General features: G+C 36.4%; 3 protein-coding genes across 3 annotated transcripts; 1 reads left to right on the top strand and 2 right to left on the bottom strand.

Moving 5' to 3' along the window:
• Positions 1-4,024: 4,024 nt before the first annotated feature.
• On the bottom strand, positions 4,025-4,876 carry LOC114821424 (uncharacterized). Its single transcript, XM_029093518.1, has 3 exons — positions 4,861-4,876; positions 4,555-4,759; positions 4,025-4,208 (listed from the first exon to the last, which is right to left on the bottom strand). Exons 1-3 carry the CDS (start codon positions 4,874-4,876, stop codon positions 4,025-4,027), a joined length of 405 nt encoding a protein of 134 aa, XP_028949351.1.
• Positions 4,877-8,563: 3,687 nt separating this feature from the next.
• On the top strand, positions 8,564-11,489 carry LOC103401968 (uncharacterized). Its single transcript, XM_008340700.4, has 5 exons — positions 8,564-8,938; positions 9,040-9,117; positions 9,230-9,305; positions 10,876-10,949; positions 11,053-11,489. Exons 1-5 carry the CDS (start codon positions 8,819-8,821, stop codon positions 11,122-11,124), a joined length of 420 nt encoding a protein of 139 aa, XP_008338922.2. The 5' UTR covers positions 8,564-8,818; the 3' UTR covers positions 11,125-11,489.
• A 2,418-nt stretch (positions 11,490-13,907) lies between these two features.
• Positions 13,908-16,377, bottom strand: LOC103401969 (protein CutA, chloroplastic). Its single transcript, XM_008340701.4, has 6 exons — positions 16,052-16,377; positions 15,850-15,962; positions 15,519-15,581; positions 14,696-14,727; positions 14,424-14,518; positions 13,908-14,210 (listed from the first exon to the last, which is right to left on the bottom strand). The coding sequence occupies exons 1-6, from the start codon at positions 16,243-16,245 to the stop codon at positions 14,129-14,131; spliced, it is 579 nt and encodes a 192-aa protein (XP_008338923.2). The 5' UTR covers positions 16,246-16,377; the 3' UTR covers positions 13,908-14,128.
• Positions 16,378-17,393: the final 1,016 nt, after the last annotated feature.

Here is a 17,393-nt window from a genome sequence, read left to right as displayed (position 1 = left end):
ATAAAAAATAAATAAGTGCACACTTATACTTAAAAAATAATATATTTTGTATAAAAATTAGGTTATATCATTATACTAAAAACCATATATAACTCATCTAAGAAATACATAACTAAAAAGTATATATGTTACATATATTTAATTACAAATTATAGTACACACTAAATATTATGAGTATTTGAATAACTTTTATTAACAATTCTCTTTTATGTGTGATTACGTGGTATTAGGATTTTAGGAATAATTTTCTTTTTCTATTTTTTCTATAATTATAAAGCATTAGGATTCTAGGAATTAGGGATTTAATGCCACATAAACACCAAACCTGCTTGTTTCACTTTTCCACAAACACATTTCACTTTACTAACTACCTAGACGACGTCATCTCTTAGAAAAAAATAGAATAGTTCAGAGACTTCTTCTTCCTCGCGAAGGTCTGCATCTCAGCCCGCCAATGGTGATTTGGCTTTGATTTTTCTGCTTTTGGTTGATTTTGGCTTTCATTAAGTTTGAAATCCGACCTTATCAGTCGATATCTAAACCATTGGTGTACATCGTTTCGAGATTCACAGTAAGCAAAGCAAATCGATGCGAGTTGTTCGATAGCAGGTTGATGTTTCCGCTGAATGTCCACACCGCTCACATTGCCTAGACTGCCGTCTAGAGCCGCCTAAATCCTCCTTGATTTTCTGAACATTTTGGCTTGAATCGAATCAAAACACCACCATCGAGCGCCTAGGCCAATTTTTAAAACATTGCTTGGGTTGATAGAATGAATGAAAATAAATGTCTGTCGTTTTGACCAAATGGAACGTTCTTTCAAAACTACTTTCCTAAGATAATACCATAATTTTCTTCAATGGGCCTTAGTCCGCCATTGGTTGGGAGTAGAAGGAAGTTGACTAGTCGGTTTATAGTGAATTTGTGTAACAAGTATTGATGAGGTTAGCTTCGGATATTAATTCGAGACAGATTTGGGTATCGATTTTTATAGGTCTTGTTTCGCGCCATGCCTTAGATAGTCATGCTTGCCCCTTTTCTAGACCCATAATTTGATCTGATCCCACAAATGAAGGTGTAAAGATTATAACTTTAATCTTTGAGGCAGTCAAGCTATTTTGTTCACTTCTTTCTTGTTGGATCTTCAAGCGGTTTCGCAATACCTTTACATCATATTAGGAAGGTATGGGTGGTATCTGCTCGTGCATGATGTAGGCTGATCCAACTCAAATGAGGCTAGTTAAGATTCAAGTGTCTCGACCGACCCTTTGTGTATGAAGTAGGTTGATCCAACTCAAGGTACCGATTGGTACGCAGACAGGGACGAGACAAAATGGATGTTTCGTGTTATGTTTGGTATACGCAGGAAGGAACAAGACGGTTGTTCCGTTCTGCGTTTGGTAACGCATGGATGGAACGGAACCAAAAGATTAAATGACTAAAATACCCATGTTCCATATGTTATTTGGTACAATATTTATGCGTGGAACGGGATAAGACTTTTTTTTATTTTTTTTTTATTTTTTATAACTTGTTCAAATTTAAACACTATATGCTTATCCATTATTTGTTTTTCTTGGTCCAAATTTTATTAGGTATATGTTGTGTTCCACATGCAAACCCCTTTAAAATTTGTAATTTACGTCTTCTATGGTTTAGGTTGATGAAGTCAGACTTCCTCGAGCCAGTGAACATTGGACGTAATGAGATGGTTAGCATGAATGAGATGGCTGAGATCGTTCTGTCTCTATGGTCATGGTTGCCATGCAATGTTGAAAAATATATAAGTTTAATGATCATGCATGTCGTAAATGTTTTAGGGTTTAAACATTCAAAACTTAAACAAAGAAAATGAAATATCCAAAACTTAAACATGAAATATCCGAAATCAAACATTCATCCTAACTTAAAAAACAAATAATGTCTTGCTAAAGTTGCTAAAGCAATAATGAAAACACTAGAAGTTGATAAAGTTCATCGTACTAAAACCACAAATACTAAAACCCTAAATTCTCAAAGGCTTTCCATAAACACTTTAATGAAATCTAGCTTCTATGAGTCATTTAAGGTAGACCAAATACACATCAGATCGATATATTTCGCTAACTTCATTGAAATTCTTAGCACCTGATCGTACGAAAGACCCATTGCCTAAAGCTCAGAAGGTAGTCTAGCTTTCGTTTATCCGAAAGTAAAACTTTCCCCTAATTTCTACATTTTAGTAACAGCTTTATTCCAACCTTCACTGATAACAGATACAATATTTGCATCACCATCATTCATACTCCTCTTCCTTTTCCTAACAGGTTAAGATGCACTAGATGTAGCAATATAGGGAGATGGGGTAGGTGAAGGCAGAGGCATCTTGGAAGTCTCGCAATCCTCACTTTCCAAACCCATATTTTCGATTGCATCTGCTGCTAATTCAGCCATACTACATGTGGCTTAGTTTCTCCCAAACACTGTACATAACCATAGATACAACGAGAATGGCTTATTTGGTTTGCAAGATGCATTGGAATGTTTCTACAATAAGAACCCAAAGAAATCAAGGTTAAGACTTTCAAAGCAACTAATTGAGAAAGAATAAGAAACAAAATTTACCTTCACCCACTTATGTAGTATTTTGTCACTATCCACAACAACACATTTTTTTCTCATCATCCTAACCAAATCCAGATGTATTCATCATGTCATATGCAGATGAATACTTTTCTTTTAGATGTTTCAATTTGTTTTGTATATGCTTCAACTTTATATTAATGCCAGGAATATGTTCCCTCGTCTTGGAGGCAACCATTACAAAAGTACCAGCCTTAAAACTGCCAGTCTCACACCTAACACCATCAGCAACCATCTCCTCGAGGATGGTAAGTAGTACATCCTCCTCATGATCAATCCAATTATGTGAGGTGGCCATATAATTTATCAAAGAAGCCATATAATACATAAGTAACACAAATAAACATATTAGTAAGATTATAATCTATTGCCTACTAGAAATCAAGGTAGAATAAAATTACCTTGCACAGAAGTAAGACTATGATGGAGGAAAGAAACCAAAAAATGTACTACAATATGAGTACTTGATGACGTCCCTGTATGGTACCCACATAATTGATCAGCAAGCAATGATGAACAATTTCGTGATAATTCCAAATCATCGTGTTTTTTTTAGATGGTAATTCATTCAACACTTAAACAATAGAACAACCATATACAAGGAGGAGAGATAAGCGTATACGAGAACACCAAATAAAAGACCAGGCTTTATCAGCCATAACATCCAGATAACTCTCATTTAGCCATAAACAAAAGAACTCTCATTCAGTAAAGAAAAAGACATCAAGCTTTATCAGCCATAACATCCAGATAACTCCCAATTACCACATTACAAATTCAAGTCTACTTATTTCGATACACCATTTTTCCAATCGAAACATAAACTCAATACACATACCCCAAATGGGACAAACGATACTAACTCATTTAGCGTCTTTGCAAGCACTTGTAGTTGTTGGGAATAATTCCAGCAGTATTCTCCTAATTATTAGCTAGTAAGACAACTTACGACAAATAAGAAGGGACTAAAATGAAGAAATGAAAATGCCATTGCAACCAACGTTTGTTTGTCTTCTATATTCATATGCTTGATTCTACAATATGAAGAAATGAAAAGGCCATTGCAATCAGTTTGCTGCAAACGTATAAAGCTATCGATCTATGTTACGAATTGCAAGTTTAAGATATTTCATGCTGAATTCTAATGTACTACTGATCAGTAGAAAAAGTTGTGCATAATTGAAGAGTATCATGCAATTCATTCTTATAATCTAAAACATTGGAAAATTTATCATACAATTAAAAAATCACCATGCGGAAACAACTCATTCCAGCAAATAAAAAACAATAACAAACATGTCAATAGTCTTGATGTTATGAATTTTCAAACCAATTACAACAACTATATTGAGTCCACATCTCAATAAAAGACAATTACAACAACTATCATGTCAACCAATTTTCAAGCTCTCATTCCTTTCCACTCATCATATATTTCTCTTGCAAGATCATCCTTCCATTGAGTCCATGTCTGGCTTGACTCAACGGTTTCAATGTAGGCTAATATTTCTGGTAAATCTTCCATTATAGGCAATTCATCAAATGCAAGCCTTGCATTTTCCTCAGGATCAACCGCCATATACATTCTGATAAAATTATAAAGTAAACTACATGCGATGATCATTCGTCCCTGAATCTTGATTGGATAGTAGGAAGAACTTCACAAGATAGCCCAACGTCTTTTGAGAAGGCCAAAACATCTCTCAATGACATTCCTAGCACGTGAGTGTTTCATATTAAAATATTCTTCACGATTCCCAGGTGCACGTGCATTGTCTTCCCACTCTTGCAAATGGTATCTAGTGCCTCTATATGGTGCCAGAAAACCCTCACCATTTGTATATCCAGAATCAACCAAATAGTATGTACCTATATTAGTTGATAATAAATTTTAGTTGTTGGCCAACAAAGGTAAGGAAGAATACTAGGTACTTGTCTATCTTACCAGTTGGGACCTTGAGACCATTAGCTCTAGTAACAGCGTCACCAAGAACTCTTGAAGCAGTAGCTGATCCCTCCCAACCGGATAACACATATACGAATTTGAGGTCATGTGTGCATACACCTAACACATTAGTTGCTATATGACCCTTCCTTGTTCTATATCTTGGTCTATCGACATCAGGCACAATGACCTCTATGTATGTTACCTTTAAGCAACCCCAGACAAAAGAAAAACTTATATTAATTAGCAACTACAAATAATTATGTTATTAATGATTTTACTATGATGCTTACCTTTAAGCATTTCCATCTTGATTCCGTGCAATCATCTGGGATAAGTGTTGGTGAGGTTCCTCATTCCCCAGCAGGAACTTGAGATCTCCAGTTCATTCGAAACGCAAGAGTAACACAACTAGATATAAAGCAAATTAGCAAACAAATAAACCCTGAGGATATTTATGCTTGAAAGAGCTTTCTTTTGCCATGTCTACAACTCTTTTCAAAAATGAAACATCACAACATAAGTTTTTGGGGCAACAAAAACGTATTAGGTTTAAAAAAATAACACAGAACCCAATCCAACAGAGGAAAATCCAAAACATGTAACCCAATCCAATCCAACAGAACCCCAAGACATCAGATTTATAGATTTTAGCACATAAAAATCGAAACTTGAACATTGAAAAAATAAATCCAGATAGAGAGATACCTCTGAATGCAATACTACTCAATAGGGGGAGTGGAAGCAAATAAACAGAGGCGGATCTTTGGTTGCAGATGCAGTATTGGGCAGATCGAAGCACTACAAAATACAAAGAAATCGAAACAAGCAAATCAGAAAAGAATATAAAGAAATCGAAGCACTGCAAAATACAAAAGCAATTTAGCAAAATTAGGAACTGGGTGTTAATGACATCGAAACAAGCAAATCAGAAAAGAATAATAATGCCACTTCAAATTTACATCAAAATTAATTAAAGGACCTCCTGGAAGCAATTTTGTTATTTTCAGTTGCAGATACAATATTGGGTAGATTGAAGCACTACAAAATACAAAGAAAGAGAGACCGAGAGGCTACACAATCACAATTAGATCGAACCTGGAATGGAGATGCAAAGCTGAAGTTCACAGATAAGCTACATGGAAGAGGATGAGGAGGAAGGTTGCGAAGCGGAGATGCAGAGTTGAAGAAGTTCACAGCGGCAGAGAAGAGAAGATGATAGTTAGGGTTTATTGTATGATTTAGATGGTGTAAATATTGAAAAAGACAAGGGGTATTTTTGTCTTTAAATGTTATAAATTTATGTTCCACGGACATGAAACAAGTCGTTATAGGGGGGAAGCGGAATGAAAAATCACCCAAAACTTGTCCTGTAATACAGCATGTTCCACATGTTTTAGGCACACCAAACGTGGGACGGAACGTCTCGTCCCACTCTATTCCGTCATGTCTCACGTACCAAACGGTACCCAAATGACCCACAAGTAGACATGTTTCTCTTTAGGGGATATGGTCGTCGGACCCTCGTAGCTCTACCTGTAGGCTGCCTAAGTAAGTAGGGGTGGGCACTTGGAACCGAAAACCGAAACCGAAACACGAATCGAATCAAACCGCACCGAACGGTTTGGTTTTGCGGTTTTGGTTTCGAAACCGAACCGCGGCAAAGAAAACGGTTTGGTTTCGGTTTTGGGTTTTCAAAACCACACCGAAACCAAAATCGCACCATATAATAAAATTAATAAATAAATGTTATATTTTAAAATTTTAATTAGTTCAACTAGGTTACTAGACTATCATTATCATCTAGTTTTGCCCATCGACTCTTGAAGGTTGAAACACATCTCCTTAACTCATCTTCTTAAAACTCCTTTTTGGTGCAGTTTTGTTGCAATTTTTTGCTCCAGTTTTGGTGCAGATTTTCTGCAGTTTTCATGCAGTTTTTTGCTGCATGTTTGGTGCAGCTTTGCTAAGTTTTTTGTTGCAGTTTTGGTGCTGTTTTTCTGTTGTTTTACTGCGTTTTTATGCAGTTTTGGTGCTGTTTTTTGCTGCATTTTTTTTGCAGTTTTGCCACTGTTTTTTGCTGCATTGTTGCTGTTTTTGTTGCAATTTTGCTGCATATTCATTAATTAATATATAAGAAAAATAAGATCGTCTTATGCATAAATAGGTGTATATTTTAAATTGTACATTTTTTCCTCAAAAACCAAACCGAAACCGTTTGAAACTGCACCGAACCGAACCAAACGGTTTGGTTTCATTTCGGTTTTGGCTTCAAAACCGCACCACACCGTACCGTAAAAAGTTTCGATTTCGGTTGTGGTTTCACTCGAAACCGCATCGAACCGCACCGCGCCCACCCCTATAAGTAAGTATAGGAAGGCTCTAATAAGTCTCTAATTGAAGGAAAATTTTGTCTGAAAGAGGAGTATTTGAGTAACACGTACATTTAAAATGCGATTGAAAGAAACACAGATTAACATGAAAAATTAAAAATTGTTTCCCATGAAATTTAAAACCTCATAAATGGTGAACCAAAACTCAATTCAAAACTCAAAGAGCAAGCAATGAAGACCCTTACTTTGGGTGATTACCTTTATAAAACAAAAGGTGTTCTTCAAGGTAGAAAGACTTATAGAATGGAAATTTCCTTGTCTTAGTAGAATTAAACTTCCATCTTAAAAGTTTTTGACTTGAGACTGCAGAGCATCTTTATCACGCCCCTGATCTCAAGACTGCATAGTTGCGTCATAATTTGCCTATGATGGGTTTTGAGAGTATAATCAATTGAGATTTTGAGGAATTTCAAAGTTTGATGGATTTTAATTGATATATTGAGATTCCATGCACAAATTTAAGTAAATCTTTCAAAATATCAGAGGAAGAGGTGAGTTGTGATGCTTAAATACACTACCAATTCTATCGAAATCCTTTAGTTTTTTAAATCATAAAAAAAAAAACTAGGAAATTATCGTTGGTATTCCAAAATTTTCATTTTGCACTCCAAATTTTTTATATCTAGAACAAAAAAAATACACGTATGAGTGTATAATGAAATTTTTATGAATGCTAATAATAGTTCTAGAAATCAATTCCTAACTTATAAACTCTCTTAAAATTCTAATTCCTAATTTATAGGCTCTTTTAATACATCTAAATTTTGCGAGTTATTTTAAAATTCTAATTGAATAAACTTGGATTTTGTAAATTTTTATAAACTCTCTTAAAAATCAATTGAATACGTCACTTTTAAAATTTTGATATAATAGTCCCTGAATGTGTATAAAGCATTGAAATCCTTGAACAAAAAAATCCCAATTGAATACATGTCTTATTCTAGAGGAATATAAGAAATTTTGTGTTACTCTCTCGTTGGTGGTATTCCTCAAAGCTTAAATAAAATCTTGCCTAATTTAAAATAAAAATAGATATTTTCTTTTTCATCTTTGTGGAATGAGTTTTATTTTCCTCCAAATATTTCTGGTTCAAGTTTTGACAAGAAACATGGACAAACTAGTTCAAAGATATTTCTCCATCAGTTACCGAAAAATCCACACTTAGCTTTTCCTGGTTCAGAAAATATAGGTCTACTTATCAATCCACAACCCAACAACAAAATCAATCAAATTATCTTTCAATTCGATATTTAACACCCACAATAGTGTTCAACATTTTTTTTTTCTTCAAATAAAGTCAAAGTAAGGATCCCAGTATTTGTAGCTCCATTCTCCTTTTTGTGTTTGGTCAATAGTAATGCCGCATTATTCACAATTTTTTATTAGTTTTTGTTATAAAAATAAAAATAATAAAATGAAGGAAAAATAACACACTTGTTCCCTATGACCAGAGAGTTCAAAAAATTATACTTTCCTCTGAACTATTAAATTAGAATTTACTGTTAAATTAAAATCAAACGGAAAATTATACTTCGTCTTAACTATTAAATTAGAATTTACAGTTAAATTAAAATCAAACGGTGAGCGACCGCAACTCAAATAAAAGAAGGAAGTGAAGCAAGGAGGTTACATAAACGGATAAAAGATATACATTTTTACCAATTCACGCAGCCTCTTGTCGCCATAAACAGAGAGAGAGGAAAAGCAGTAGCTGGACCACCTCAGATTCATCACACAAATTAAATTCACACCATTATTCTCCCCCATTTCTCCCTTCTCCCGAAAACTCAGCTCAAATCTCTCTCTCTCTCTCTCTCTCTCTCTCTCTCTCTCTCGCCGAGGCATCGACAACACCAGCATGATGTGGGACGAGTGGGACGACACCATTTTCTCCGACGCCGACCAACAACAACAACAACAATCCGACCAGGATTCTCACCTCAATTTCGATTTCTTCTCCGACCTCTCCAAACCCAAGGTCTTCTTCTTTCCCCAGCACAATTAGGGTTTTCTTAATAATTTGTTTTCGATATTTTGAGCTGGTAATTTAGTTAATTACGTGGGTGTTGCTGTATGTAGGACTACTACAAGATATTGGAAGTGGATTATGATGCCAATGATGACGCCATTCGCTCTAACTACATCCGCCTCGCATTGGTTTGTATTTTCGATTATTTTACACTATTTTTTTTGTTTTTTATTACTTGGGTTCCTTTTTTTGCTGATTGAAATGCTTTAAAGTTTGCGTCTTTGTGGTTTGTGGGTGCAGAAATGGCATCCGGATAAGCACAAGGACCAGGACAGTGCCACCTCCAGGTTCCAAGAGATAAACGAAGCTTACCAAGGTCAATTTTACATTCTTGCCGTTTTGCATTTTGCCGTACTTTTGAGCTAGCGACGGTTGCTTAGAGTTTTCGGATTCTCGGAAATAATGGGTTTGCTGCAAAATTTGAGCTAGAACATACTACTTGAGTGGAGTAATTTGTGTGCTAATTTAGGACCATATGTGCACATTGACACATTAGTTTTGATTTCGGAGTAATCAGAGACTTTGTTATCAGATACGGTGATGTGGGGTTTAAATTTTGGGCTAGGAAGTCTGGGGCGGTGTTAAGTTTTTTTTACGGAACTGTATGTTAGTGAAGAGGGTTGTTGAGTGTAAACATCTCTTGTTTGGTGGATTGTTGCAACTACCTAACAGTCGACCATTTAGGTAGTTGTTACTTGTCCATTCTTAGAGAACTCTGTTGTAAAATTAGGTGTCACCAGTTTCCCTGAGTCACACCACCATTTTTAGCAGGTGTTTCAATCATTTTCTCATCATACTCGTAGCTACTTTGATTAGTCTCTGGTGTGTCCAGATGACTTTCGACTTTTCGTGTAGGGTTTAATGAATCAGCTGTTATTTGGGAACCTGGGGACTGGGGTTGCCCTTTATGGCCAGATGAGATTTCGAGGAAGGTTGGCCATGGCACTTGCAGCAAGCATTTCATATGACAATTTAATTTAGAGGTGTAGACTTGTGGCTTATCTGGTTCATGCTGTAGTTGATTCAAACCAACATCTATTAGTAATTTAATCGAATCCATCTGTGTTTCATCAATTTTCCATGGCTCACCAAACGTATTATGACAGAGGCTGTATGAAAGTAGTTTTTGAGCCCTACAGTGATAATAGTCCAATAGATGTCCGCTTGATGCATGATTGTTTTATTACCAAATATACGAGTATAATCTGGAGTTTTTAGAAAGCTGAAGGAGTGTGAAGTTGGTATTCGGTACTGAAATTACTGGCTCCTTAGATTACTGTATAATTAGAAATGACCTCTGGATGACAAAACATCAAACGAAACATGGACAATATGGGGAATTACTGGAAAGGCTTGCAAAAAAAATACAGCGGGGAAGCAAATTTTTGCAAAAACGGATTTGCCAGCTTGTTCTTCAGTGTAGTTCATCCATTAAGTTTTCCAACTTGACGAAAAGGTATCTGGGAAATACTATCTAGATATGAGTTTCCCGTTAGCCATATGTGTGTTAACCGTTAACCTTCGGAAGGCATGCTTCCCAAAGGTAACATCTAGACTATGCTGCTTGATGATTGGATATGCTACACTGAACAATATATAAAGTCAGAAGAAGAATATTGTAACTCAACTGATTTACATTAAACTTATTTTAGCCGAGTGAGGCCTTCATGCCTTTTAATTTTCCTTGTACATGTATATATCTATTTCTCCTTGGTACATTCCCCAAGAGAACTCAGATGTCACTTGGCTTCTATGTACAATTTATTTTTCGTTTTTGGTAGTTCCACAAATGGGTTCTTGCTTCTTGGAGGACTCATAATATAACTCTAATGAAATGTCTAGCAAATGATTTGGATCTGACCAAGAGTTTTGATTTTATTGAACAGTTTTGAGTGATCCAGCGAAGAGAATAGAATATGACAAAAAAGGGATGCTTTACGTCTACGACTATAATATAAGTGTAAGAATTCCCTCTTTCTGTACCATCAGATATGTTTCTTTTCCAGCATCTACATTTCCTTCTGTGGTTTTCTTCCTTCTAACTTACTGTTTGTTGACCACAGGAGTACCTAAACCGCTACAAAGGTCTTATATTGACGTGCAATGGCCTCGGGATAAGGACTTCAATTTGGTAATACAAAACAACCTGCACAGGAACCCTTTTCGTTATAGCCGGGAAAAGCTTTACAACGTGCATGGCGCATATTTGCCCGACACTGCAAGCGGCATATTTGGGGAAAACAAGGACCTGTGGCTTTGGTTGTATTTTGAGGTTACTACTATCATGTGCTCGTGTATAAAATAGAGAAACAACATGTTACCTCATTCTTGTAGGGTTGTGTTTGTATAATCTTCTTGTTGCCCTCAATGCTTATCCACTAATTATGGAATTGTTCGGTGGTCGAACCCGAGACGAACCTTTTTTTGTTTGTTTTGGGTACTGAAAAACGTACGTTGGTGACATTTGAGAGCACATGGAACTTATGGTCTTGCTTTTTAATCTGTTGTTCCCATTTCATTGGAAATCTGAGGGATCTAGTTTTTTGGTGCATGCCGTGCTTGGACGGTCGTTCCAACTCATGCTTGTGCGGCCTTTAAAACGTGTGGGAATGTTAGGATCCAATTGCCCCATGTTGAAAAAATAGCATGTCTTGGCGTGGTTTATGACATCTTGGGCACTCTTTCCTTGTAAGCTGGGGTTTAGGGGAAAACTAACCAAAATTGATGTTCAAAAGACTAAATTGCCGTTAGACGAAAACTCTCTTCTCCTTATGTGTTTCTCCTCTCTAAACTTCTCATCTCCATTTCAATTATTGAATTTTTCTACTCGAGGTCTCGAATTCCTCTCCCAGACACTCACACATCGCTCAATGACTATTACAGCTCGGGTAGCAATCATGAAACTCGTCGTACGGTGAAGGCCCTTAATTGCAGGTTTTGTGGTAAGCAAAAATTGGAGCTCGGTGATGTGCTGATCTCTTGGTTTAATTGCTTTTGAGTAGAGCTAACAGAGTATTGTGGTGGTGCCTGAACCCTGGTGGTTCAACAATAGAGATGAGGTACAGAGTAAAAAAAAAATCACAATATTGGGGGGAAGAGAGGGAGTTTTAGTCTAGGGGTAATTAAGCAATTTTGGTTAGTTTTATAAGCATTGGAAAAACTAGGCTATATTTCAACAAGTGCTCTTCAGAATGGCTATATTTTCAAATTTTCCGATTTTTTAGTGACAAGTTTTTAATTATAAGATAGTGGTGCTCTTTCCTTATAAGCTGGTTTTTAGCGTCAGGTTCTTAATAATTTCTTAATATTTGATATTAAAGTCTGATTATACCACTTAATTAGGCCTAGTCTTCAAAAGATAATCTCATGTAACCACTAACGTCACATGACAAACATCTATTGGATAGTCTGTGTAATTTTTCTTTTCAAAAAGATAGTCTGTGTAATTTTTAAACATGTGGCAAACATTTAATGGACGAGTGACGCCACTGAGACTATGCATTGATTACAAGAGAGAATCTCCTCTAATCTTCGTGAAAGGGGCAAACCTATAGGTTGGAAGTGGATTAATATTATGTGTGTGCACATTATGAAGTCAGTTGAATGATTGTAGTGTGATGGAATGTTACAATCCAACAGTCCCACAACGAAAATAACATGTCTTGGGCAGTTTGCATCTTTTTGTTACAAGCCAGTTTTTTAGGCAAGTTGTACCTTCTCCGCACAACCCTCCAAGTATCGCGTTGAAAGTCGCGGTATCAGCTTTGCACCCTCTCTCTTTCATCTCCTTGAGCAACTCTACAGACTCAGCAGCAATTAACCAAAGCAGTGTAAGTTGTAACCAACTGTATCGGACTTTATGCTGAAACTCGTCGTTTTCATGGAAATTTTCCTTGGCCTCCTCCTCTCTCTTCTCTTTACAGAAACCATTCATCAGATGCTTTGTTAGATCTGAATTTGGATTATGGATGAGATAATCAAGGATGACATGTTAGAAAAAAAATTATTTTCATTGGATTAATCGGATACTTTGTTAGATCATCGGATACTTTGATACCGCGTTACATGGATTAAGAAATATGGGCCGAAACTTCGCTATAATTCAAGTAGTTATAATTGTAACCATTAGCTGGTAACCCAGTAGTAAAGGACGGATTACAAAGCTTCCTTAAAACTAAAAACTAGAGGTTTCGAGTCCAAAATCCGTTGTTGGTATGAAAGCCAAACTTGTGGTAAAGGAAAGACTGAAATGTCTTTGTGAGTCTTCCTAACCCATGTGGTTTGTCACCAATTGTCCCTTAAAAAAAAAAAAAAAAAAAAAAAAAAGTAGTTATAATTGTCCTAGTTTAAATTGCTATAGTTCACTAATTGTTGCAATTTAGGTACGACAAAATTGTTTTTTTTTTTTTTAACAAAATTAACTGTTAGCCAATTTTTTTTTACTAAAGAGGATGCTCTAAGTAATCAATTTTTTTTCTTTTCAAAACAGTTACCAAACTTGAACGAAGACAGACTTTTAAGAGGATGATTTGATAACCATTTCGTTTTAAGTTTTCACAAAGATTTTGTTTGGTAAGTTGGTAATTGCTTTCAATTTTTGGTTTTCACAAAGATGAAAACCGTTTTTGGACCAAAAAAAAAAACAGTTTTGAAAAATTTCTCTAAAAACAATTTCAGGTTTCGTTTTCATTTTCACTCCCTTTTATCAGTCACCAATTCCATGTCACAAAACATGCATCGTACCCCCATCTCAAAAATCGATCTCTAAAACCTTTTGACTTGGATCAGGCCGCTCGACTCTTGTTTCCAAAGCTAAACATGATAGTGGAATATTTTACTCACATCAGAACACCTTGAGAATTGCATGCTGGAAGAAATGGACACCAAGAAAAACCAAGAGGAAAAACACAATGCCATGTAGAGGTAAACTTAAGTTATTTAACTATAAAGTCCACATATTATCTTAGAAACTGACCAACAGGAAACCCGGCAGCGATGGTGATTCTCGATTACAACTGTAACACCAGGAAGCTGATATACAGCTTGTTTTATTTGGGATGCTTGCACACATACCTGCACATAATCAAACACAATAGAAACATCTGCTTGCCCACTTCAAACACTCGAACGTGCTTTGAGTCAGTCCCTTGTGCTGTTTTTGATCCATTCTAAGTACGGGAGACTGCCTGCGTTGATGGGTAAGGCGATAACTTCTGGAACACTGATAAAAGTGAAAACAAGAAAAGAGAAGTCAGTCCTGGTAGAGTATTAGGTGGAATTTGCGGCAGTAATCCTTGGAGAGGGGTTAGGCATATGATCTTGTCAATCAGTTACGTAGAGTATTTTTGTGGCTGCCACAATCTTCTATTTATTTGGAACTTTCAGCTTGCAACGAAATTATATGAAATTTATTCAGTAAAATCTTTGGGCTTACTCGTATGGATGGTTTGCCTTGACATGCGCTGTCAGACCTTCAAAAAGGGATTGCCTTGTCTTGATTATGAGAAGTTCTTCAGAATCTGTCTGGACCTATCCACCAATAAGAAAGGGTGAAATAAAAACACATATATTTTGCAGATCTCGTGCTTACTTGTGAAAATATACAATTTTCAATGAAACAAAGTGGAAGGGTTATTAAGGGTATCTCTGCACCCTTCTCTATGATCATGCGATGATCCATGCTATCTTGGGAAATGTGATCGGTACCTCTCCTTTCCACTGATAGACGGACTCAATGCCTGCATTCACAATATTCAACATGAATCAGACAAGAAATACAACCTTGAAGGCTTGATGCAAGTAGTATGCAAGAATGTTAATGAGGAAATTCTTAAGTTCGGTTGTCAATTCTAGATTAAAATGCAATATCAATAGACGGGACGACATGAGAAATTTATTTTAAAAGACCCAAATTAACAGTTCAAGTGATAGCATGCATGTTAAGAAGTACAGAGCTTGGGAAATCCCAACAAACATCAATGTTCTTCCTATACCAAGCGATTAACCAACACACATTGTAATCTTGATCAGCAGTAACAGAAAAACATATAAGAGAAGAAAAAAGTGGGTGGGGAAGGGGGCTGATAAACTCTCAGTACGAACTAAATTCCACAACCATGTTTTAGCAGATGGTACAAGAAAAAAGATGTTTGGCCTATATTCTTACTAATGTAATTCCATTACAAAGGGACAAATAATCTTATCTGCTGAATTATTCTATTCTGTTGACAGGCTGCAAACTGATCCAAAACTTGGGGGTAACTCCAAGTCAGATGGTTGGCGTTAACCCGAAAATTACGATCATTCAGGCTTATAAAAAACACTCAAGCATCAACTTGTAAAATTTGTGTTCAGTCTTTCCGTTATTATTTTGCTTTCCCAGAAAAGAGTTCAGTCAGAACAAGCAAATGTAAACTTGACAGCCCATGCTCTTTGGAATATATACGGATGACTTCAATTGGTCGACAGCAAAAGCAGTAGACAAAACAATATCCAAGCATAATGTAAGGATTAATATGAAGTAATGTACCTGGCACTAGGTTAACACAGGCTGCAAGTTGTTCTCTGACTAAGCTTTCAGCCAACTTCTTTCCTGCAGAAAGATAGTATGTCATAAAAGATCGAATACATAATGTAGTTTCAGCTACAGTCTTCCAACCCTTAAACCAAGTTACCATGCACATTACATTTAACTCATCATCATTTCACACAAAAATTCAAGCATACGTTCATCTTGTTTCTCAATTATCAAGCACCCAATGATGAAAAATCGTACAACTTTTCGAAAAAGAAAACAAACCCAAATCAAAAAATGCTAAACGAAGAAAACCCATCAATCATTCTATCAATAAAATACCAACCTACTTCTCTGCTGGGCACAGTCACATAAACAACAATACTTGGAACAGTGGCACTGCTACTCCCTTCCATCCTCACAGAATGAACGGCTGCTGATTGGCTGCCAAACCTTGATCTACAAACCCACAGCACAGTAAACAATGAAATTACACAAAACCCCTTTTGGAATCGGATAACGAAGGTGAAGAAGGTGGCCGTGTTTACCTCAAGAGAGGGGCAAAAGGGAGAGAGAGAGCAGTGCCGGTTCTGAAGGCGGAGAAGGGGAGAGTGGGAAGGAGGTTGGAGATGCCCAAGGTGACAACGCAGAATGCTCCCACCAGGGGAAGACGGCGTCGTAACGTGGCGGAGGAGGAGATGGTTCGAAGGGCTCTGGGTCTGCAGAAGAGTGTAGAAGCCATTTGTGAGAAGCAGCTGGTGGGTATCTATAGTTTTGTTGCGCGTCATCATTCAGCCTGTTTGGGATTCGTTTCATGATGCTCTAACCCGGGATAACATGATCCCAACCGCAATTTTTTTTTCGTTTTTGGGTCAGAGTGATCCCAACAGCTATGCAATTATAAATGTAAGTCATTTTTACTTTTCATATACTTTTTTAATTTTCGGATCAAATGAATTGATGTAAATCAAAGAACATAAATTCATAAAAAGTGTATAAGAAGTAAATAGGTCTACGTAGATAGTACATCTTTATAAGTTTGGTTCTTATTTTTGGTTAGTCATCCTAAACTCCAATTCGTGTCAATTGATCTTGTTAATTATTATTAAGGAGAGGAGAGTATTCAAAATTATTATAAAATTCAAGAAAATGAATAATTTTGAACTCGAACGCATAAATAGAAGAAACTCATATATAAAGCAATTCTCATATGAAAACTCCTTGGATTTGGACAGTTGGACAAACGGGATTTCTATTGGGCCAAGAGGAAGCCGGTTTCTATTTGGGCCAAGCGTGCATGAGTTTCTCTTTGATTAATACTCTTGTTTTTAATGAAGGTTCGTCAGCTGCATGCGTTTGCTGATTTGAGCCAACTGAAGCTGCGTCTTTATGTTTGCTGTTCTTGGTGGCCAGGGTTGCTCAAGGGATCGCCTAATTTGGAATATCTTGTCATAGACTTTGATGTAAAACGTATATTCATTTATGCTATATAACACCAACTTGCAGCTCTTAACGATTCTCATTTCGTTCATTCTTTTAAATCAATGTTAGAACGACAGTACTTGTTGTTTGTTGTCACTCCTCAAGACTATCTGTATAAGAATGTATTTATTCCAACATATTCTCACTTCTCGACTCATATCTTTCACACCACGTTGTGATCAACAGTCTGACGAGTCACGACATTAGGTTTCGATCCTATTATTTTACAATTTGTACCATATATGAGTTGTGTGTAGCCAATGTGTTCAATTATATGAATAAAGCTTATTTTGGGTCATGCCTGACACTTGCATGTTTTCTTCTCAACAACTCTCCTTCATCTTCTGTAAGAAACAGGCAAGAAAGGTCAAAGTAGTGGTGAGGACGGCTCCACCAGCCCCCTGCATT

Source organism: Malus domestica, chromosome 15 (assembly GCF_042453785.1).
Source record: "Malus domestica chromosome 15, GDT2T_hap1".
In the NCBI taxonomy this organism is placed as follows: Eukaryota; Viridiplantae; Streptophyta; class Magnoliopsida; order Rosales; family Rosaceae; genus Malus; species Malus domestica.
Note: the sequence above shows the minus strand (reverse complement) of the source record. Positions and strands in the feature narration are given on the sequence as shown.

Coding starts and splice junctions, on each gene's coding strand:
- LOC114821424 (XM_029093518.1), bottom strand. Junction 4,209..4,554: donor CCAACTGGTAAGATAGACAA/GTACCTAGTATT, acceptor TAATTTTATCAG/AATGTATATGGCGGTTGATC.
- LOC103401968 (XM_008340700.4), top strand. CDS start 8,819: ATGATGTGGGACGAGTGGGACGACACCATTTTCTCCGACGCCGACCAA. Junction 9,306..10,875: donor GATAAACGAAGCTTACCAAG/GTCAATTTTACA, acceptor TTTATTGAACAG/TTTTGAGTGATCCAGCGAAG. Junction 10,950..11,052: donor TCTACGACTATAATATAAGT/GTAAGAATTCCC, acceptor TGTTGACCACAG/GAGTACCTAAACCGCTACAA.
- LOC103401969 (XM_008340701.4), bottom strand. CDS start 16,245: ATGGCTTCTACACTCTTCTGCAGACCCAGAGCCCTTCGAACCATCTCC. Junction 14,728..15,518: donor CTGTGTTAACCTAGTGCCAG/GTACATTACTTC, acceptor TTGTGAATGCAG/GCATTGAGTCCGTCTATCAG. Junction 14,211..14,423: donor AAGGCAAACCATCCATACGA/GTAAGCCCAAAG, acceptor CACTTTTATCAG/TGTTCCAGAAGTTATCGCCT.